General features: G+C 45.7%; 1 protein-coding gene across 1 annotated transcript in view; it reads right to left on the bottom strand.

Moving 5' to 3' along the window:
• Window positions 1-23583, bottom strand: part of ZSWIM8 (zinc finger SWIM-type containing 8) — an 86559-nt gene extending 62976 nt beyond the window's left edge. The window contains exon 1 of the mRNA XM_066600512.1: window positions 22404-23583. Within this exon, the coding sequence (XP_066456609.1) occupies window positions 22404-22581 (178 nt within the window). The 5' untranslated portion in view covers window positions 22582-23583. The remainder of the gene's footprint in view (window positions 1-22403) is intronic.
• Window positions 23584-24050: the final 467 nt, after the last annotated feature.

Raw genomic sequence — 24050 nt, 5'->3', positions numbered from 1 at the left:
TTCGGCGCAGGATCATTTAATGTATGTAGGATATGCTTCCTATATAATATAGTGCAACTGTATATTGCGCCATATAATATATTTTCTGCCTGGCTGGACATTTTCATGCTTATAGTGAGATTATTGTAGTAATTTATTCTTTATGATATAATGTATATAAATCTCAATAAAAACTTGACGAGGAAATAAAAAAACAAAGTGATCCCCAGAACATTCTGTGTATACAATACATGTTGTTCAATATGCAATGGATAACAGCTGTAGAACTAGACATGGCACGGAGTGCTGGATGTAACCTTAGAGAACAATGGATTGTGTTATTCCTGGCAGACCACATTACTTATATTTTTAGTTATGGGTGTGTTGTATTTGTTTTACTTTTTCTTTGTTACTACTTCAATTATGTGCTGTAGCTCAATTATTTATGCCCATCAGCACTAGAACTGAATAAACCGTTCACGTTACAAAAAAAATACAAAAATTAAATATATTTGCCTTAAAAATGGTAGGGCAATGCCCCCAATAAGTCCAAAACAAGTATTCAACACAGTTATAGTGTGTACAGTGTATCCGCAGTGACACAGTACTTCTGAGCGCTCAGGTCCATGACCGCCCTTTCACCGTGTCTCAGGCGTGCATTGCACGTATGCATGACACGCGGTGAGTGGAGGCACTTTCATTCTACCAGTCACACCGGCATGTGGGCACTGCGTATCAATACGCACAAGAAATAAATCGTAGCATGCTCTATTTCTCTGCGCATGATTTGCAGCCCTTCCAGGGGCCGAGTTTGATACGCTGTTCATATGCAAAGAATTAGGCCGCCTGCACACGGGCGGAAATCCCGCGGCGGGATTTCCCGCGGGATTTCTACCGCTCAAAGCCTGCATAGGAGTGCATTACAATACGCACTCCTATGCAGACGGCCGCGGTTCGGCAAACAAACCGCGGCATGTCCTATTTTTGTGCGGGGCACAGATACGTCACTCACCCGGCCGCCGGCTCCGGTCTGCGCATGCGCCGGCTGCCCGCTCATGAAAGAGCCGGGGCTGCCGGGCGCGGGTGAGTACGCGCTCGTCTCTGCAGGCGCTCAGGTCGGGTCCCGCGGCGAGAATTCTCGCCGCCGGATCCGACCCGCTCGTCTGCAGGCGGCCTTAAAGAGAAAAAAAATCCCACTGAACATGTGAACATGTCCGTGATGCGTTATACGCAGGCATGCACAGTGCCATATTCAGCCCATACGCGGTCACTGCCGGCAGAGCGTATAGGCTGTAACGTTTTACGCATACGCCCGTGGGCCTGAGCCCTTAGACCCTTTCATACCCTGTAATTTATGTGGGTCTGTTGCATTAGGTAACATTATGTTAACAAGGTTGCCCAGGACTTCAATCATTGATGGCCTATCTTGAGGACAGGTCATCAATAGTTGATCAGCTGTGGTCCACCACTCGGGATCCCTACTGATAAGATGTGTCTGCATGAACAGAGTCAGAATGAGACAGCTCCGTCAGTAGTGCAGTGGTCAGGGTTAGTACTGCAGGTGCAGATGCCACTGAATTCCTACAGCGCGTCTGCTTCCGGCTCTGTCCACAATGACAGCTGGCCTATGAACAGCAGATCGGCGGGAATCCTGGGCAGCAAACGAGATTTGTGATTTTTTTTACTTGCATCGCATCACGATGGGATGCAAGTAACAAAGCCCGGCTTGTCCCATCTTACAATGGGAGAAACTCTGGGAATTTGACAGCCGCAGTGGAGGACTGCGACTTCCCCGAGGCGGTTTTGAGAGAAAACCGCCTCTCATCCGCAGGGAAAATGCATGTTGGCGAGTGCAAAAAAACAAAAAAAAAAAACCACACTCGCCTGTGTAAAGTTAACCCAATTTTTAAAAAAAGGTATCTGAGAAATAATAAAAAATGTAATGGAAAAAAGTGGTTTATTATCTGAAATGGTGTGGTTGCAAAATACAACTTGTTCTGCAGAAAACAAGCCCTCCTACAGCTACAGGGATGAGAAGAAAGTTATGGCTCTGGAAATGCAGCAGAAAAATAGCTTGATCTCTACAGGACGTCCGTCAGCCGAAACATACAGTCCAACCTGCAGGCATCATGTTATAGAGCAGGAGGAGCCGAGCAGATTGATATATAGTTTTATAGGGAAACGAGTAGAAATTGTATTATATTCATTTATATCTCTACTCATTCAAAGCTGAACAGTCCAATGGGCGGAGCTATCAGTGATTGACAGCTATCTGTGTAAGTGCATGGAATGAGGGTTTTAAATAACTGATAGCTCCGCCCATTGGACTGTTGAGCTCAGAATGTGTAGAGATATAAATGAATATAATACAAGTTCTACTGACTCTTTCCCCATAAACTATATATCAGTCTGTTCGGCTCCTCCTGCCCTATAACATGCTTCCTGCAGTTTGGACTGTATGTTCCAGCTGGCAGATTCCCTTTAAGGCACAAAATAGTTTCTGAAGTCCGTATCATTTATTCGATGAACCGCAATGTTGGTAATGTTGGAGTAAACTCAAAACTAACACCGCACCATCTCCTACTCTCCCTCTAACAACAATACAGTAAGGGTATTTTTAGAAAAGCAAACATCCACTGGGTTCAACTACAAAAGCCATAAGGAGAAGGACTGGCTCTTACAGAGAGGTAACACTCCGGTCACATCTGGAGGCACCGCTGCAGATTCGGTCATGTCAATAATAGCCGTGGCATGGCGGGGCTGGTAGGAATGACTTCATAAGACAGTATAATGAGCCTAGAAAAGCATGGCTGCTTCCTTCTTAGAAACAGTGCCTCACTTGTCTGCAGGCCGTGTCTAGTATTGCAGCTCAGCCCCATTTAACTGAATTCTGCAGTACCAAAGAGTCCATGGAGCAGAGGGTCGCTGGAAGAAACTAGCCATGGCTTTTTAATCCCATAGAGTCCTTTTAAAAAAATGTCAGGGCTCATTCACATGGGCGCACAGCGTTCTCATGGACCGAAACCCTGTGTTCTCCCTGCGTATCGGATCCTGCTTGCTGAAAATAATGGCTTGTATTTTTATCTTAACACACAAAACGCTTAGTATTTTCTTGCCCGTGTGACTGCACGGCACACTAACCAGGAGTGCAAATTGAGCCTGAGAGACACGAGGGGAAAACGAGGGGATACCAGTCCATGTGCTGCCCAATATATATGGGTGACGCACAATGACATGCATTTTTATGCCATATTTCTAGACTGTGAAACACACGGGAAAAGGGAATGCCATGAGCTTTTTCATGCGGACCGTCGATCTGTATGAACTAGTGCCGATGTGCATAGCTTCACAGGTGTATCATGGGACCGCATGCGGTTCATGAATTTATACGGACAGCGCACGTTCCCAAACACGGGATGAACTGCGTAGGTACGGCATAAAAAGAAAGAATGTAAGTCCCCATGGCTAAAGAGAACGTTACCGATATGGTCCCCACGCCGGGGAGAGTGAAGCGGAGTACTTGGTACTCTACTGGTACAGTGGGATCTGCAGCCAATCAGGGGCATCATCTTATTAAGGCACACGAGCGGGTTGGATTCTGCATGCAGGGGGCCTGCAGCAGATTCTGGCTGTGACCCCAGCCGCTGACCCTTTATAGGGCACTTGACTGTATTGCGGATGACGGAGGAGGCTCACAGACAGTCATACACAGTACAGGGGTTTTTTGGCTTGTATTTCCCGGCCCGTCGCTTAGCGATGATGCACGTACCCGCAGTCCATACATAATGTTAATTGCGTATGGGTTGCGGGTCACATGCTTCCATTGACATCAATAGAGGTCGTCCACGCGGACTTCGCGGTAATTTAAAAATACATTCCTTTAAATGCCCACTTTTTACCATGGGTCCTCTGTGTGGCTACCAATCGTGGAATCTGCAATTGAAATCCGGTCGTGTGAGAGGTCCCCTTTAAGGAAACGATATTTGAGGGGTTTTTAAATCATCACATTTTTGTGTTCACTGAAGGGGCTGAACAACTGGGATTGGAGCTATTATGACAGCAGACACTTGCTGCTGAGCTCACACCATGTGTGTAATTTATATATATATATATATATATATATATATATATATATATATATATATATATATACATACACACATACACACACATACATATACATACACACCACACTCAGTGGTGTATATATGGTAGGAAGGGGTTAAGAGACTTTCCAGTGCATGGCAGACATATAGTAAGGAATGTGTTTCTTCATCAGTTCCTTATCACACTTGGACAGACAGTGTTATTACTCAGCCAGGGGGTTCAGGACACGCATAACAGGATCACGTAAATACAGGGTATACCAGGCCGGCAGAAGATGCTACACAAGTGTAAGCAGCTCAAAATGCTGCTCATATGTTACAGAGAAGCAATTACCAGGATCATAACAGCCTCTACGAGCGGCACCTACAACAGCCTCCACCAACAGACAGGAGAGCGCCTAATGATGTCACCGCATGACATCACATCTGTTCGCTGCCACAATTAGGCAGCCTTATTGAATCTCAACTGCAGCAGCTTTGGGGGGAAAAAAAATGTATGTGGTCAACATCGCATCAAAACCACATTTACACCGCATCCTGATCGGACCATGTGTCCTTAACCCCTAAATGACCAAGCCCATGTGCTCCTTAAGGCCTCTTTTTACACAGGCGACAGCGATATTGCAGCTGTGTTCATGCGATTTTGTAGCATCAGTAAGGTTTTTCTTGCGAAATATCGTGCATTGCTTTGCTGCTGCCAGCGGTTTTATTGCAAGAAGGTTAAGCCCTCCTTCTAAAATAAGTCCTACCTCAATTCCCTGGAAAAAATTTTAAAAAAGGGAACACTTACCTCGCAGGCTCGGTCCGGGTCCTCCCGCTGCTCTCTGGAGCATCGCTGGGCATCCTGCAGTCCTCGTTCGCCCACAGAAGTTCACTTCCTGGTGGCGGGATTCACAAATCCCGCCTCCAGGAAGCGATGGGTCTGAGCAGAGTTTGAAGAATTAATTACGTTGTGGAGGTGGGATTTATGAACTGGCCAATCAATGCCACGGCTCAGCCAATTCATAAATCCCACCACCACAAAGTGATTGGTTCTTCAAACTCTATTCAGCCAATCAATGCAGAGCTGGATAATCCAATCACAGCCCTCGCATTGGTTCACCAAGCACTGCATTGATTGGCTAAGTAGCACCGAAAATGGCCATATACTTATTGACTAAGGCCTCATGTCCAAGGGGAAAATCAGGCCCGGCGCGGATTCCTTATGTAGAATCCGTAGCGGGTCCCTCCTGCCCCGTGGACATGAGGCCTAAAAAGAATAAACTCACCTGCTCCGGACGATGCGGTTCTTCCCTTCTTCACGGCCGGATCTTCTTTCTTCGGCCCGGCAGATGTGCTCGGCACGCCAGCAACGTGCCATGCGCATGCGCCGGGCACATCCGCCGGGCCGAAGAAAGAAGATCCAGCCGCGAAGAAGGGAAGATCAGCATCGTCCGGAGCAGGTGAGTTTTAATTCTGGTACCCGCACTAAAATGGAGCATGTCCGGATTTTTTCCTGCACGCGGATCCGTGCCTGACGGGAAAAATGACATCCGCAGGTATTTAACTACCTGCAGGTGTCCAATGCATCCCTATGGGGCGCAGATCCGCGTGCTGGAAAAACTCTGCGGATTTAAAATAATAATTTTACTGTGGACATGAGGCCTAAGGAGGGCAAATAGCTGCATCCTCTCATCATGCAGGTGGCAGACTACCAAATGAGGGAGCTAATTGCACCTGTGAGGGACAGCCTCTTAATATAGAGGGGGTAGCTGCTTGGTGTATACTCCCACACAGACCGGATACAAAGTGGGAGAACTTCTGATACATGTAGTGCATCATGCAAAACCAGCAAGCTATTAACGCAATAATAGTTCGGCGGGTTGCCCTGCACTTCAAACAGTGAACTACATTGGTACTGCTACCCTGGGCTTCCCCTGGCGTTTTAAAGCCACACTGCATGTAAATAATAGATAATAAATGAAAGGCATTAGTTGGATTTTGGCCAAGATACATCAGCTCACTAACTGCGTCAAGGTTCCTTGCCTGTAGGGAGTCCCTATGCTACTAAAAATATGAGTGACTGTCTCATCGGTGTCCCTCACAGGTGTAATTTACTCCCTCATTTGGTAGTCTGCCAGCTGCATGATGAGGATGCAGCTATTTGCCCTCCTTAGTAAGTATATGGCCATTTTCTGTGATTGGTTCATCCAGTGCTACTTAGCCAATCGCAGCCATCGCTTCCTGGAGGCGGAATTTTTGAATTCCGCAACCAGGAAGGGATCTTCTGTGAGCGAACGAGAACTGCAAGATGCCCAGCAGACCTCTGGAGAGCAGCGGGAGGACCCGGACCGAGGCTGTTAAGTAATGTATTTCTCTTATTTTAACTGGCAATGCAGCTGTGGCTTATTTTAGTGGTAGGGAAACTCATCGCATCACACGAAGATCGCTAGTTCGTGAGATGCAATAAACAAGGAGGCTCCATAAGGAAACATGGACTACAAAACATTGCAAAGTGCGGCAGTATACAACATGCTGCGATTTTTTTTCTCTCACAACATCGCATCAGACAAAACATCTGTAATGTGAATTAACCCACTAGAAAGCATGGGCCGCACATACATGTGATTTGTAGCACTGTTGCATCTCAAGAAAAAAAAAAAAAAACACATTTGCACAATTTTGCCGACCATGTGAAAGCGGCCTAAAGACCAACTAAGTTTGCAGTTTTTTTCAGCACCACATTCCTAGAGCCATAACATTCATGTTCCAAGCCACGCGAGGACTTGTTTTTTGTGGGCCACATTGTATTTTAATGACATCACTTCAGGGTACATATAACATAATGTAAAACCATTTATTTTTTTTAAGGGAAGATTTGGGGGTGGGGGTGGGGATTTCTTTATTTACTTTTGGGTTTTCATTTTTACGGTGTTCAGCATGCAAAATAACGTGATAACAATATTTTTCTACATTTTGCCATTTTTTTGTACACAACATTTTTATTTTATACTTCTTAAAGATTTGCTTTTGTGTTGCCGCATCCCAAAAGCCAGAGCATTTTTATTTTTCCATCAACGGAGCTCTGTGGGGGCTTGTTTTCTTGTGGGATGAACTGGACTTCAGTTATCGAATTTTTGGGAACCTTTAACATTTCATCTTTTTCTAGAGGCAAGATGAACAAAATCTGCAATTCTAACATGCTTATTTTTCACAGAATTTACCATGCAGTATAATATGAATTATTTCTGCAGGCCAGTACGATTATGTCAATACTAAAATAATCTGATTTTTTGCCATTTTTTTTTTTTCCACACTTTTTAAAGAAATCATTTTATTTTTTTTATTTTAAATCTCTGCATTCAAAGACCCCTAATTTTATTTTTTTCTAATAGTGTTGTGTAAGATTTTTTTGCGGGAAGAGTTGTACTTTTTAATGGCACAGTTTATTGATCAATACAACATTTTGATTGATTTCTATTCCTTTTTTTTTTTAAGTGACATAGGCAAAATTAGCTTTTTATTTTTTCACGGTGTGCACATTAAATAAATGCACTGTTTTCTCTGGGTCATTGCGGACGTGGCGATGCCAGATTTACATTTTTTGCAAAGTAAATGGGGAAAAGTGGGGTTTTGACATTTCTACATCTTTTTAACCATTTTTTTCCTCTACAGTTTAACTTTTTATTGCTGACCCACGAGAGGGCTTGAATATCACCATATTTTCTCATTTTTGTAATACACTACTATACTTCAATATAGCAGTCTATTAGAAAGCATAAAAAGCTCAGCCAGAGGCTTAGCCTCACAGGCCACTGTGGCTGGCAGACCCGAAGGCTATATTCAAGATTCTGGGAGCCATAGCAGGCCATTGGGATATCATGGGGGTTCAATAGGTGACAGAGGGAGCCCCCTCTCTCTGTCAGCCTTTTACATGCCACATTCGCATGACAGGGATCCGAAGTTTCTCCTTTCTTCACTGTTTGAAAATCATTTCTTGCCTTTCGGCTGCATTAGACTATGTATCCTTATGCTGTTGCTTCAAGACTTAATTGTGATGAATGTGCACTGCGATGTTTGCACATGCTCAGTAGTGAAGCTCCTCCCCTACAGACCAGAGAAAGGCAGCGCTGGGCAACGCGAATGCCTGCTCCTTATCACACAACTACGGTACTAGTCAGAACAGGAGGACTGCATTAAGTAAAAGCAAGCCTAAACTTTCAATAAACTTAGCATAAATCAATAGTTAAGTGCATGTTCCCTGCAGGGCCGTGGAGTTGGAGTTTGAGGTTTGGCTTACTGACTCCACAGCCCTGTCACTGTGCTATGGTCAGTGCTTTCTGTGCAGACCACAGTGACGGCAGCCCTGGGAATCAGCTGATCAGCGGGCACACGAGCGCCAGGTACCCGACGGTCATCAATAGAAAAAAAAAACGTAAAAAGTCCTGGAATCCCCCCTTAAATCCCCATAGGAAAAGTAACTGCTTCACAGGTGCTCTACCATGAATATGTTATACGCAGCACTTTCTTCTTAGGCCAGTGACACAATCATGTTCCAGTGTTCTAGAGTGAACGCAGGTCTCGGCCCCCAGAACTCCAACCATCATAGATTCCCAGGGATTTGTTTGTTCCATCTGAGGAGCGGCAAAATAAAATAAAAAAAAAAAATAAAAAAAAAAAGAATGGTTCCATTTTTCTTCCCATTGATTTCAATGTGATTGTCTCAGCTTCAGCCATCTATGCTCCGTTCAATTCCGTTTCATTGCTCCTCCCCCATTTTTCCCCCCCTTTTTTTTTAAGCAGAACTTATTTTTTGCCTAAGCGTGGCATCACACGACCGTGTTTTTGTGCGTGCATAGGCGCGCACGAAACACGCTTCTGTTAGAACCAATGCATTCACTATTGTGTGTGCACATGTCCATGCTTTACAGGCGTGTGCCTGCAAAGATAGGACATGCGTGCACCTTAGGGAATGCACGCATTGTCTTGAATCCCCGCCTGCTGAAAAAGCTGCTTTTGATTGGCTGAGCGCCTCAGCCAATCACAGGCAGCTCTCGGCTGTCAGTCATTCAGCAAGAGCTGCCTGTGATTGGCTAAGGAGCTCAGCCAATCATAGACAGCTGTTTCTGATTGCAGCAGATGTGTTATTCATCCCCGTGGGGAACACGGTAGCGGCGGACAGGTAAGCTTTTTTTTTTTACACTAAAATTCTTGTTTTTCAGGGAAGGGCTTATATGTACAGCCTATGTACGCACAAAAACACGCTCGTGTGAAGCCACGCTGAAAAAGAAAAGCAAATGTAAAAAAGACCCTCTCCCTTTTTTTGTTTACATTATAGTCAATGGGTGACAAAACTGCGCCATTAAAAAAAGATGTAAACAGAAAAAAAACGTAACAACTGAAAGAAATGGTCCATTTTTATTTATTTATTTTAACAGAACTGTATACTGAATCAATTATTAAAAAATAAATAAATAAAAATAACGCAGAAAATATTGGTTCCATTTTAAGGCCGGGCTCACACGAGCGGGTCAGATTCTGCACGCGGGAGGCCTGCAGCAATTTACAAGTGTGAACCAGGCCAGTCACCCTGCGCACGGTAATTTACTGTATTGCATATGACCACGGACCCTCACAGTCAGTCATGCGTAGTACAGTTTTTTTTAATTGAGTATTGTTGGACGCCTCTACTGTAGAGATGAGCGAGTATTGTCCTTTTTGAGTACCTGCCTGCTCACCCGCAAAAATTCGGGTGCCCGCGGGGGACGGCGAGGGAGAGTGTGTGTGTGCGGGGTGGGGGTTGGGAGAGCTCTCTCTCCCCCAACAGCGCTCCCCCCCCCCCCGCTGGCACCCGAATCTTTGCGGGCAAGCAGGCAGGTACTCGGTAAGGACGATACTCGCTCGAGTATCTGTACTTACGAGTACGCTCGCTCATCTCTACTCTACCGACATCAATGTGCAGATTCCACTGTAAAATAGAGCATGCTGCAATTTTTCTTCGTCTCTCGGAATCCGCAATTCATATTCGCGAGTGAAAAAGAACTGTAGTGGGCGGTCACCCTAAGACTATTTTGCTATCTGTTAAACACGGAAAGAGAACGTCGATGTGAATGAGCCCCAACCGTGTCCCCTATTCTTTATTAGGGCTTCCTTCCCCTGGATCTTTATAGCTTTCAGGCATTATAAAAGCGTGCAAGTTCCCCATAAATCATTTCTACACAAGTGATTCGGTTCTTCATTAACCCTTTAAGGATCAAGAGCGGTAAATTTACAACGGTTAGTCTTGGGCTTTAATCCCGTCCGATAGCAGAAGTACAGCGAGGGATTAAAGCAGCTGCTCCTGCAATCCAGCCGGAGCAGAAGGCAGAAGTGTCTGGTCCTTAAGGGGTTAACGTGCAGCGCATTAATCTTGGATTCAGAGCAAGGTGTTCTACTATTGGGAGTACACGGCCGCCGCACAATAACCCCTGGAGCTACTAGAGAACAGCGCACGCTGCCCCGCTGAGGCTGGGGGTCCCTGATGCCTACAAGGTATAGTGCCGGAGGGCCGCAGTCTGTGGCACAGGGACGGCACGGGGCGGCTGGTAATCTAGGTATGACCTTGCTGAGGATTTTGCCCATGTCACGCGGCTGCTGCTGACTGTTCAGGACTTTGGAAAGCGCAGCGTGCTGCTTCCACGGTGAAGACTGCGCAGAAGTGGTTTGGTGCTACAATCGTGCCTCGTGGGGTGTTTTTAAAGCCACAGATAGACTGAGTGTGACGGCACGCCTGAGATACGCTGTCATGCGCAGTCCAAAAATCACTGCCATCCACGGCGACAAACCAGCTCACCGCCGGCTTCAGAGTGGTGTAACTCTGCGTGACTCAAAACAGGGTTTAAAGTCATGTGTGCCCGGCCATAAGAAAATAATGGACACGTTTATTAAACACATCTACAAATCACATGACCACCAGCCGGAGGTACCTACCGAGCTAGATGTCTTGTTTTTTTTAATTTGGTATGCCATTTTAAGCATTTTCTTTGTTACTTAGAATGTTTATTTTGCTGTAATTACAGCGATTTCTGCACCTGCACTTTTTCTTTGCCTATCCAACTATTTGAGCATTTCTGTATGCGGGTGCCCTCAGCAGAATCTGGCTCTGACCCGGCCGGCGACCCTGTGTACCTGTCAGTTCTTCACTGCAGATGACCATGGACGCTCACCGGTCACAGTTTTTTTTTTTTTGTTTTTTGTTTTTTAATATTTGTATTTCCTGTGCCATTGCTAGGCGTACCTGCATTATCTGCAATGTCAATTGCAGATGGGCTACAGGTCGTGCAGCTTCCATTGACCACATTGGATGCCGTCCGGGCGGATTCCGTACACAAAATATAGAACATGCTGAGATTTTTCCTACAATTCCTGCGAGTGTGAAGAAAAAAGTGGTTTCCCTTAGCAGGTTTTGAACTGTATTTGCTGCGGATCCTCCGTGCGGACGCCGACTACAGATTCCACAGTACATATCCGTGCGTGTGCAGCCGGCCTGATAATCTAACTCGTTCCCTCTGGGTGTTCATCTCATTTGCTCCATAACATCTTCCATTATTTCCTATGTTCCTTCTATTCGCTAGACTTACACACCTGCTTTTATAGATTCTTGCTCTGGGTGAGACTTCCCATTACTTGTGTGGGGTCACGGATCTGCAGCAGAGTCAAAATCTTAACAATCATTGCAGATTTTTGACTCAAAATCAACTGCGCACCCAGCCCCGATTTCAGAAGATAAAGCGCTACCTCCGAAGTCTTCAGCTGTCAGCGCACTCCTTCAGCAGGTAACTGCATCCTATAGAGAGCACAGGGCCACTGGTCAGGTGAAGCTGTAGCTAGCTGCAGCTCAGGAATTCCCAGGACTACTTTCGGTACTCCTCTCTGCTGTGCCGCTACTGATAAAATGCAAGTTTCTCCAAAACTACTGCACAGATCCCCACAGCAGGCATATCACTGCAATCAGCAAGCCCATCACTACTTCATGGCGGCCTCAGAGAGGGGTGCAAAAACATGGTGACGGAGTCTCTTTAAAGTGCTTCTGTCTCTTGATCGTGCTTTACTGACCAGGGCTTGTACACAGTTCACACCGCATCTTTGCATCCTGTTGAAAGGTTTAGAACAAGATGCAATGTGATGACTATACTCTTGAAAATTACTTCTAAGGGCGCCTACCCACTTGCATTGCTGATTTTCGCGCGTGAAAAACGAGGCAGTTTCGCACGTTTTTTGTGCGTTTTCCGCGGCGTTTTTTGCGCCCCTCCATTGACAATCATGGGTGCATTAAGAGAAAAATAAGGAGACATATGCAACTGACAGTTCCTATGTGAAAAAACCCCACGAAACGGAAAAAAAACCCCAGATGGACAAGAACACATTCTATACTAATTGCTCTTGAGAAAAAACGCAAAACATCACAGGAGGGAAAAAAAAAAAAAAAATCCCAAGTGGGTAGGCGCCCTAAATCTCACAAAACGGCAGAATCTCATCTTAAAAAAAAAAAAAGACAGAAAAAAAGAGAAATCATCATTTCATTTCTGTGTCCTGTTACATCCCGATTTAATGATACATTTGCCAATCAAAGAAATGCCTATTGACAGGATGCATAAATTTGTGGTGCAGTCGGCCTGAGGCTAGTTGCACAGGGGCCATAACGATATGGCCGTGAGAAAAATCGCAGCAAAATCGCGATTTGAGCATCAGCGCCATTTCTCACAAAAACACTGCAACCACTTGAGATTTTCGCACGCAATTTCTTAGTGCTACAGTCAATTGGACTTTCTAATGTTAAAAACACATGAAAGTTGCAAATTCGTGCTTTGCGATGCAATAAAAGAAAGTTCCATAGGGAAACATGGGAGATTTAAAAAAAAAGGCAAAACACAAAACGATATGACTTTTTTTTTCTCTTAACATCGCATGAGTGAAAACATCGCAAATGTGAAGGAAACCATTGAAGACGATTGGTTTCCTAATTCTGCCTTCTCAGTCGCCAGTGTGAAGGTGAGTTATCTGTCACACTAGAATAGGAGGACAAGGGCCCGTACAGAACACGCTGCTTGATCCGGTCTACATAGACACATACTGGCAACGAGACAACGAGTCATAGTGCACCGAGAAACCCTGTGGAGGAAGGGAGCGAGATTTGGGAGCGTTTTCATGAGGTTTCCTGCCAAGTCACAAATCCAGATTGTTTATTTCCAAGGCGTACCAATTGCAGGGTTTTCTTCTGCCAAAAAAGTGAAGTGAAGGGCGGTCCGTGGCCGAGCACTTCAGTCAGGGCATTCCTGGGGAGTTGGAGGAGAGGTTACCTGGGGATAGCCCTCCTCAGCACCCCGTGACTCACCAACAGGTCTAACCACACCATCAGCGCCGACCCCATCGCTGGCTTGGAGAGCTTTATTTTAGGTTCGCTCACTTTTGAACCAAATTTTGTTGATCTCTACGTTTCTATATTTTCTTCCTCTACTTGTATAGAACAATAATTGTAGCCCACCTCATGCGGGAGGCCCACAGCGGATCCCGGCTGCCACCCTGCATACCTGCTTGAACTCTACTATGGATGACCGCGGAGGCTCGAACACCGCTATGCACAGTATAGGGTTTTTTTGTTTATGTGCAATATTAATCGCATATGGGCTGCGGGTTGGAGGCCTCCATTGACATCAATGGAGGCTGTCCACGGTGGAGTACAGTATGCAGCGAGTTTTCTTCCGCTCGCGGAATCCCCAATTGATATCCACAGTTCACACACACAAAATCAAACATGCATGCCTTTCAATGCTCACGTTTTACTGCAGATTGTCTGCGCAAATAGTGATCGCGAGATCCACAATATAAACCCACCCATGTGAGCCCTGCTTAAAGGGGATTGGTCGCCAAATATCGTAGAAGTTGGCCCATAGCGCCCAACAAGGACCATCGCTGTCTTGTTGGTCCTGTTCACATTTTGCTGCCGTTTTGCTGCAGATCCCGGGGAGGTGGGAGGGGAGATGCTGCTGCGGAGAGCACCATTAACAGGCGGGGAGCCGGCCATGGCCACCACTATTAAGAGCCATAGAGCACTATTAAGAGGTGGGAAGGCGGCCGTGGAGAGCACCATTAACACACAGGGAGGCGGAAGGGGAGACCAGCAGCGGGGATTACATGACCAGGGATGACAAAACAGGAGCATAAACCACTATTCACAGGGAAGGGATAATTATACTTACCTGCCAGGACCTGGAGCCGAGCCTTCTCTGCAGCCAATGAGCTTCAGGGGGCATCACCAGGCAGACACTTATCTCCACCAGGACTTCCTGGTGGCGTCAAGATACAATAATAGCTGCCACCAATCCCCACATACTAAATACGTAAATCATTGTGTACTTGCTGTGTTCCGGCTCACATGGCCGTGACAGCCCAGCTTAAAATGCACTAGGAATACCTAGAGTATGCCCCAACAGAGATTACCAGTAGAAGGCTCCGGGCCTTTGTTAGGTTAAGGGCTGGGGGGCTGGATCTTCCAGACAGTGGTGGAAACAATGTTGCCGGGGATGGCCACAACTGGACAAAAGGGAGCTCCCTAATTAATTTGCATGCAAAAATTGGTTGGGGGATACCTGTGGTTTTGGCATTTCTTTGACACAAGCACCAATGACTGTAGACATACATGGTTGTATGAGCTCCTTACATTTTACAGCTTTTGCAGTATTTCTTTGCATAACAGGTCTACTTGAGTTTGCATTTTAGTCACAAAAGGTGAAATTTTGTGCAATTTTTTTGCTGATAATCACAGTATGATGCAAAGTTGCACAACGGCTATTGTGTGTTCAAATGATAAGATGCTATCTTTATTCATGGCATGCTGTATACTCTCAAAAAATGTATATTACGGCTGCATAGTAACTGTGTGATATTCAGTCTACTGGATATTTTTAACACATTTGTGGATGACAGCCAAATATTAAGTGGCCTCCGTTTCAACAATTGTGAGAGCACAAGCTCTTATAGGCTGCCTGCGCACGGGTGGATTTGCATTGCGGAATCTGGAGCTGGCGTCCGCCTCCGGATTCTGCAGCAAATACCACCCATAGCATGCTATGGCAGAAAGCGATTTCCTCTAGAGAAGCCGAAATTGCAGCACGAGCAGCATCTGTGCGGATCCGCACGGACGGATTCCGTTGAAGCCCATGGAAGCCGTCCGATCCTCCGCCCTTTCGCAATGGCATGGTGGAAAGGTTGCGGATTCTACGTCATCGCTAGGTGGTTGTTTTTTTTAATCTGTACTGCACATACCCAAAGGCTCCCCGTATGCAGGCGGCAATAGATGTGAAATTATGAAATTTAATTGTGGTGTTCCTCCAAAAACTCTCTTGTATAAAGATACCCTAAAACCTAATTTTTGGTCTTGCAGCGCTGGTGATTTTATGAAAATATATGCATGTAGACATAGGCATAAGTGGTACGTATGAACTTACTTTTAGGATGTGTGTTGTATCCAATTTTCTGCTTGGGTCGCGTCTTTAGCCACAAGTTTTTATGAAGACCTACACTTTGACGCAAAATTGCATGAAGGTATCTTTGTGAATAAAGTGCTGAGCAACAATTTGACAATGTTTTGGGTGACTACTTTCATAAAAGGTATAGGGATTTGGTAGGATTTTTTACATTTTGCAATTTAGGTTTTATTTGTATTTCTGACTGCCAAAAGTGTCCAGAGACCGCTGGCAGAAAAAAGCCACAAACCTTACTTTCGGCAGTCACCTTCTCATAGAAATTGGAGGAGTCTAACCATGATAACAGACCCGCTGGTGCCATTTGTCAATCTCCAGAATATAAAATCGCTTTCAGAAAAGGAGAGCTGAAGATAGGCTGCACATCCAATTAGAACAAATGGCGTACCACAAGGCTCTGTCCTAGGCCCAGTGTTGTCCAACATTTTTATAAGTGATCTGGAGGAGGGAATTGACGGGAAACTGATCAAATTTGCCGATGACACAAAGCTAGGAGGGCTAGCTAACACTAGGGAAGAGAGAGAATATTCAAAAAGATCTAAAAAAGCTTGAATAGTGGGCGGCGACTAACAGAATGGTATTTAACAAGAAGAAATGCAAAGTCCTACATCTGGGCAAGAAAAATGAAAAAAAGCACATACAGAATGGGAGGAATTGGGCTAAGCAGCAGCACATGTGAAAAAGACTTGGGTATACTAATAGATCATAGACTGAACATGAGTCAACAATGTGATGCAGCAGCCAAAAAGACAAACACAATTCTGGGATGTATTAAGAGAAGCATAGAGTCTAGAGGTGATGAGGTAATTATCCCCCACTACTCTTCCTTAGTCAGACCCCATCTGGATTACTGTGTCCAGCTCTGGACACCCCACTTTAAAAAAGACAGACAATCTGGAGGAAGTTCAGAGAAAAGTTACCAAGATGGTGAGCGGTCTGCAAATCACGTCCTATGAAGAACGGTTAAAGGATCAGGGAATGTTTAGCTTGCAAAAAAGAAGGCTGAGAGGAGACTTAATAGCTGTCTACAAATATCTGAAGGGCTGTCACAGTGCAGAGGGTTCAGCCCTATTCGCATTTGCACAAGGAAAGACTAGAAGCAATGGGATGAAACTGAAAGGGAAGAGACACAAGTTAGATATTAGAGACAGTGAGGGTGATCAATGAGTAGAACATGTTGCCATTGGAGGTGGTGAGTTCTTCAATGGAAGTCTACAAAGGCTGGACAGGCATCTATCTGGGATGATTTAGTGATCCTGCATTGAGCAGGGGGTTGGACCCGATGACCATGGAGGTCCTTTCCAACTCTACCATTCTAGGATTCTATGATACTGGTGAAGGTGGCCTATATGCTGACAAGACGAATTGGGAAATCCTGTGGGTCCTGCCTACCCGGCCCATATAGAGTGATTGACAATTCTTCTTGCGCGAGTTTATACACTGGGAGAATTGTCAATCAAACTGTGTGTGTTGGAGGTTCAAGAATCACAATTTTCTTTAAATTCTGTCTGATAGCATCTAAATGTCCAGCATTAGTTGATCGGCCGGGGTCTGTTGCTCGGGATCCCAACCGATCAGCTGAGCGGACGCATGCTGTGAGTGCCAGCCACTATAAGGAAGCCTCTGTGCCGACCTCCATGTAGTGGAATCAAGTGAAGTCAATGGGAGCCATGCCTGCAGTTGAAAGCGTCGGCCACTATAAGAAGGTTGGCGCAGAGGGCTTCCACACCGACCTTTGTGTATTTGGAGCAGAAGTCGCCGCAACGACCTCCCATGTAGTGGCCAGCTCTTGTAACTGCAGGTACAGCTTGAGTTGATTTGAATAAGGAGGTGATTTTTTTTTTTTCGGCGTGTGGGGGTCGCACGCACGAGAAGTAGTCGTGGCATGCTCCATTTTCCTGTGAGTCCCACAGCAACGTCTTTCATTGAAATCGATAGAAGCCGTCCCCACCATGGCACACCCACAGCTGTCACTGTGGATGTGCAGCAGATCCGAGGGAAAGCAAGGGATTCAAAAACAAAATAGCGAGCATTGCGCATGTGACGCGTCACTCGATGTCCCTGGACGCATCAGTCATGCTGAAGAAGATCCATCCGGCTCCGAGGAGATCCGCACTGGATCCGGAGAGGTACGAAACATTCTTTTCCTCTCCATGTCCGCGGGCACGCACCCATACCACTGTGGGATTCAGCAGTGGTATCTGTGCAGGCAAGTGGACATAAGGCCTAAGGGTAGGTCATCAGTTGTCTTCTCCCTTGAAAACCCCTTTAATGATCAATTCAAGCAGGTGACCTAGACTCTGTATGTAAGTTTATGTTTTGTAACCCTCATTTGAATATAATTTAGTTTTAGGGAGTCGTTCTATTCTGTGAAGGGCATATGGATACTGCAGTTTAAAAAAACCGTCTTAAGAAATCTCCCTTTATATTATTTTGGCTACTAGGGTGAATTGACTCTAAAAGTCTAATTTTCTGTCCTGGGTTTACCTTTATTCTCATTGCAATGCCTTTTATCAACAGTATTCAGTCAGAAGAAAAGTGAACCATTTGGAATTACCTGGATTTCTGCACTGATTAACAACAAATCAGATTTTATTATTACCCAAGTCACAATTAGAGTCCGTACAATGTAACTGCAGTCCAAAAAAAAAAAAATTTGCAAACACACAATGCTATGATGGAGAAGAAGCGGCGGGCAGTCATGTGCCGATCATTGTGCACCCAGTCACAGCGGGAATTCTTTCATAGCTACTGAAGCCTGTGACGGGTGAGTGGTCATGTGATCTGGGGGGCGGGCACCGGGGCTGCAGCTGTAGACCACGAGACGCCAGGATAGGGGAGTATTCCATTTTTCTTCATTTTAAGCCTTTACATTTTTTTTCCATGTCACGGAAAACTCATTTAAATAACAATCACACCATAATATTATAATCAGTACAGAAATCACAACCATTAGAAAGGGTTTACTTACTTTTTCTTCCAACTGTCCGTATTAGCTATTCTCGCTCAGAACCTGAAGGTTGCGGGTTCAATACCGAAATTCAATATTCCTTCCTCGTCAGTCTACTGATTTCTCTGCTTCCTGTGACGTTACATACATTCACAGGCAGTCTCCTTCCAGCCCGGCAATGTACGCTACGTCACTAGTTCAAGCCTTGCAGGGAGTGCCGAGCTATTGCAGAGACTGCACATGCCCGCTGTTTCTGCAATAGATCAGCATTCCTTCCTAGTCAGTGAATGCTATATCACAGGGACGTGACCCTCACTGACCTGCAGGAAGGAGAATGCGAGGAATGCAGCCTCCATAACAAGCCGGCTTGCGGGGAGCTGACAAGTAGGGCTGGAGAAGTTCAGTGAGGAGAAGATGTGGTAAGGAGTCTGTCTGTAGAGGAATAGGGGAGTATGGAATTTTTTTCTTTTTGACAAACCTTTAATGTGGTTCCACCATTACGGCGGAAGACTGTCTGCCAGAAGGAGTGCCGATCGTTGCTCGTTCAGCTCTATCTATATGTATGTGCTGAGCAATCGTTAGTATTACCCTTCCAGTACATACAGATCCCTTGTTGCCTGCAGCACTCCCTCTTTCACATATGGTGGCGTGCCACCAACAACAGATGACTTTTAGTGCCACATATAAGACGCAGTAAGCCAACAACCAAGCGGTCACTATTTTGTCGGCTGATCACCCTCACAAGGGGCGATGATCAGGTGAACGGAGGTTTGTTCCTCCTCATCTGGCCGTGTCAAAGGTCCTTTATTTGTAGCTATAGGAAACACTTAGTGCTAAGAGAGGATGAACAGGTTATTAGACTCAGGGGGGCACTTACTTTTTCTGCTTGCACTATAAAGATTTTCAGTATGCTCAATAAATGATATGACTTGTGTATCATCATTTTAGTGTTTGTCTACTAGTAGAATTGTGACAAAGGCATACTTGATATGGGCGTAACCACAATTGCGTACACGCAGTTTTTGTTGAACTATGAATGAGGCTTTTTTGCACACGTATCGGCATATCTTACTGCCCTTTTTCTGCCCGCAAGACATGTACATTGGCGTGCGGCAAACAAACGCACCGCTTGAAATGAGTAATCAGTTCCAGTTGTATTCTTTTTCCTGGGCAATTACACAGCGTTTCACGCAACTCCTTGCGTATTCCACGCGCATTTGCGCACCCCCCATTGACTTCTATGGGGACCTTTGGTGCGCAAATGTGTAGAACACGCTCTATCTTTATTTGTGCTGCCAAAAACGCGTACATGTGAACGAACCAACTGAAACGAACGAGTTCTATTAACTGCGTATTGCGCGTGCAAATAAGTCCGTGTGAAGCCGGCCTTAAACAGAGTTTTCCAGGACATGAAAAAGGATGAAAATGAAGAAAAATTGAATCCCCACCTATCTGGGCAGCTCTCCGTCCACCGCTGCAGCGCTGATGCCCGTCGCACGGAATCGGGAAGAAACGCGGGGTGGTCATGTCCCGTTCACTGTGCGTATATGACTGGTCACCCAATCACAAGCTTCAGCGGGCATTCTTTCATAGCCACTGAAGCCTGTGACTGGGCGCGTGGCCACATGACTGCCCACCACTTCTTCCGGGTACGATGGATATCGGTGGACAGGGAGCCACTGGAATAGATTAGTATTCAATTTTAAAACTTTTCTTTCCTTCATGTCCCGAAAAACTTTTAAATAACAAATCACACTGCATTATTTTAATCAGTGTAGAAATCAGAATAGTGTGAAAGGGTTCACTTACTTTCTCTTGCAACAAAGTTTTAGAATTAGCGAATGCATTTCTCACGATACTCTCAAAAGACACATCTTCCAAAAATACGTACAGATCCACGAAGTCACGCCGCTTTCACATCTGCATTAGAACCTCCAGTCGGAGGCTCCGGCGCAAAATTACGGAAAAGAAAAAGCACCACATGTAGTGCTTCTTCTGTCCAAAAGCAGGTTGGAAACTGGACGGACCCCAATATAGTTAATGGGGTCCCTTTGGCGCTGTTCGGGTTCTGTCCAGAGACTGAGTCCTTTGGAAAGGTACCTGACAATACTGGAATCACAGAAGGCTACAGATTTACTACAACATCAGAGGCTTCGCCATCACAAAATGATACGGGGCGAGATTGTGCAGAACAATACGGATCGCAAGTTGTGATTGGATTGTAGAGTATTAGGGGCGGAGTTCTGTACACGGCGGGCAAGAGTTAGCAATTAGATAACATTGAAAAGACTGCTGAATGCTTTATGTATGAAGCGCCCCCTGCGGCAATCACAATGTCATATTCGGCAAGAAAGGAGAGCATGGCTTGTATACATCACTGTTACTGGGTCAATGGGAGCAAGACCCCCAATACATGGCAAGACCCGGGCGGAGCACCTCCACTCCCTCTACTGCACACATTCATCTCTATCGACCAACTAAGTGGAAGGACTTGGAGCCCCTTGTTCTGGGCCGAGTCTGGGGGCTTACACCCCACCAATCCCTCTTCCGTCCCACTAGTGATGTATATGCCCACTTACATAATGCTGAGCAGCCTATGAAGAAGCTCCTTCTCTAGTACACTCAGGCCACCCCCACATGAGAGTTTAGCGCGGTGGTTGAAACAATCGTAAAAGCGCTGTAAAACGCCTCCATTGATTTCAATAGGGCTTCTCAGCCGAGTGTTCCGAACGCGTCTGCTTTATTTTATGCATTTCGGCGATTTCAAAATGTACCTCATCAGCCTTTGCAATGATGGGGTGCATTAAAAAAAAATAAAATAAAATAAAATAAAAAAAAAAAATCGCTATTGAACGCGTTTGAAAACACAGCGTTTTTGCAAACGCTTGTGAGAGAGCGGCCTCAGATTTTATCTACATGGGCGGAAAAAAAAAACTGGACTGATATCACATTTGTAAATGGGCGATTTTTCAGTAATGTGTATCAACTTTAAACGCATTGCACCGCTCTTCATGCAATTTAAAAATAAATAACTCAATAGAAAAAAAAAATAAAAAAAACACAGATTGTTCCAATAGTTAAAATGAAAAAAAAAAACGCATCACACTCGCGTGATTTTTTTTTTTTTACACTAATAATTGGGGATTGCTGATAAAAGCATTGCCCAAAAACAGGACAGGTTACGATTTTTCAATCCCACACTATCGATCCAAGCAAGGGAAAAGAAAAATTAAATCGCTCATGTAAATTGAAAGTAATGCATTCTATTCACATGCGAGTTCTGCCCATGTTACAACGCATGCGTGAAAATCACCTGTGTAAATAAACCAGGAATGACACAGGACAAACAAAGTTCTTGCAACATGTGCAAAAAAGAAAAAAAGAAGGGGGGGGGGGGAAACTTTGTTTCAGGAAGAAAAGCCAAATAAAATAACTAAATAACATGTGTAAAAAAATCCCGACTGGGAATAAACAAGTGTCCTCCCTGTGTACAGAGACGGTACAACAAGCTAATAAATCAGCTCATCACTTGCAACCTTACAATAAAGGTGCTGAAGGGACAACAGAGTAAAGTGATGCCAAACTGCAGCAACAAGCAGAGGAAATGCTACAAAACTCACCATCACCCCTCAGTAATCCCATTGCAGAAGAGCGGCCAGTCTGGGGACACACTGGGCATAGAAGCAGGTCTAAGAAGTGTCAGGGTCGTCCACACCAACCAATCACATCACTTCTTATACTTTCAAACCTCTTCTAGTAGAATAAAAGCTTGAATCTGATTGGTTGCCATTGGCAACAAGAAGTTTTTGCTAAACTCCCCCCCATCCAGCACATTCCATAATAAGATACTGATAAGGCAGGACTCACCTTTCATTTTGACAGTCGGGGAGTTTGGCCCTGCTGACTGTTTCCGCCATCCTCTCCAGTTCTGGCAGAGACTTTCGGCCTCTGAGATAAAAGAACATAAGGAGTCCTCCTCAAAGCGATCCGAGTCCTCGAAAGAAAACCTCTCGCCGTCCTCCCACTCCGCAAACATGAGTTCCATTACATCCAACGGTCTAGACTAGAAGGGGGCGGGTGGAGTTTCTGCGAGCTCACGAAGCGGGGAATAAAAGCCGAAAAATGCGTTTCATAAAAAAAATATATATTGTCTCTGCGATCGGGACGCTGCTGGCCTCTTATTTTAAGAAATTGCCATGTTCTTACGCAAACGGTAGTAGAAATTTGCTTAGAAAAACGCCAACTGTCACTTTTTCCGTCCCCGTCCCCCCCCCCCAAAAAAGGTTTCTACGACTTTTGTGCTTTTCCTGCTCCCCAGTCTTTCCCCATCGGCCGATCCGCTGACTTATAACAAAACGCGCTGAAGCGACAAGACGATTTCTGAACAAAACGCGAGAATGAAGACAAGCTTAAGCGTAACAGACATGGCGGCCGTCGTATAGCCCACGATCGGCATGTTCTCGTACAAATACTAACTTCCTGCCGCTGCTACGGTGCAGAAAAGGTCGTAAAGACTCCGAAAAAAAGTGCCAAATTGTTTACATTCCTGAAAAAAAAGACAATTTTTACATCTTGATAGAAAAAAAAAAACTTGTTTTTTTGAGCCCCAGAAATGGCTGCTGAGGTCAGTTCTTGCTTCTTCCCGACTGTCACCCAGCCTGCTGTCACTGGAGCCTCTGGGAAAGCGTCCCCGTCTCCCTTTGTTCTCGCCGGGCTCCTTTGTCTCCTGCCTGCCGCTGGTGTGGAGGAGCAGCGATGGAGCCGCCGCCGCCGGCTGGAGAAGACGGTGTCAGGCCCCCTGAGGGGATTTATCAGCTCCTCTTGGCTGAACAAAAGCCCCCCTACTGCTCCGCCGTGTACTGACAACAGTGCCCCCGTGTGGCCGGTGGTGCGCCTCCCCTCCCTGCACCTCTAGGTGCACCTTGTAGTACAGCGCTCCTCAGGAGAGGCTTCCTCCATCCAGTCCCCGGCCCTCCCCCGCCAGCTGCCTGCCAGCCTCGGCTTCCTCTCCCCGGCACTACCAGGGGACAGCTCGATCAGCTGATCCCGGTTTCCGCCCTGCTGCTTCCGCCTTCCTCCACCAGCGAGAGCCGGTGTCCGTAAGAGCAGAGGAAAGGAAGCGACAGTCTGCACCGCCGACTGGATTCTATGATGCTGGGAGGACTGGAGGCTCTCCATAGTACAGTCACAGTATACAGAAAGTCCCTTGTATATAGAGCCATCCTCGACCTGCACAGCCCAGAGGGGGGATTTATGGGACTGTCTGACAGAAAGGTTGTCTTGGTTGCCCATAGCAACCGATCACAGAACAGCTTTCTTTTCTAAGGGCTCCTTCACACGGGCGCAAACCATATGCAAAAGAGCCCATTGGTTTCAATGCGTTCCCTCACATGGAGCGTTTTTGCGACTGCAATTCCATCAGGTGAAAAATATTTTTGTGCGAATTTGCGAAACCGAGGCTCAGTAGGAGTCTATGGCATGCGCACCCCGTCTGCACTGAACGGCGCAATTTGG

The sequence above is a fragment of the Eleutherodactylus coqui genome, chromosome 4 (genome assembly GCF_035609145.1).
Source record: "Eleutherodactylus coqui strain aEleCoq1 chromosome 4, aEleCoq1.hap1, whole genome shotgun sequence".
NCBI lineage: Eukaryota > Metazoa > Chordata > Amphibia > Anura > Eleutherodactylidae > Eleutherodactylus > Eleutherodactylus coqui.
This window is presented reverse-complemented; position numbering and strand designations above follow the sequence as displayed.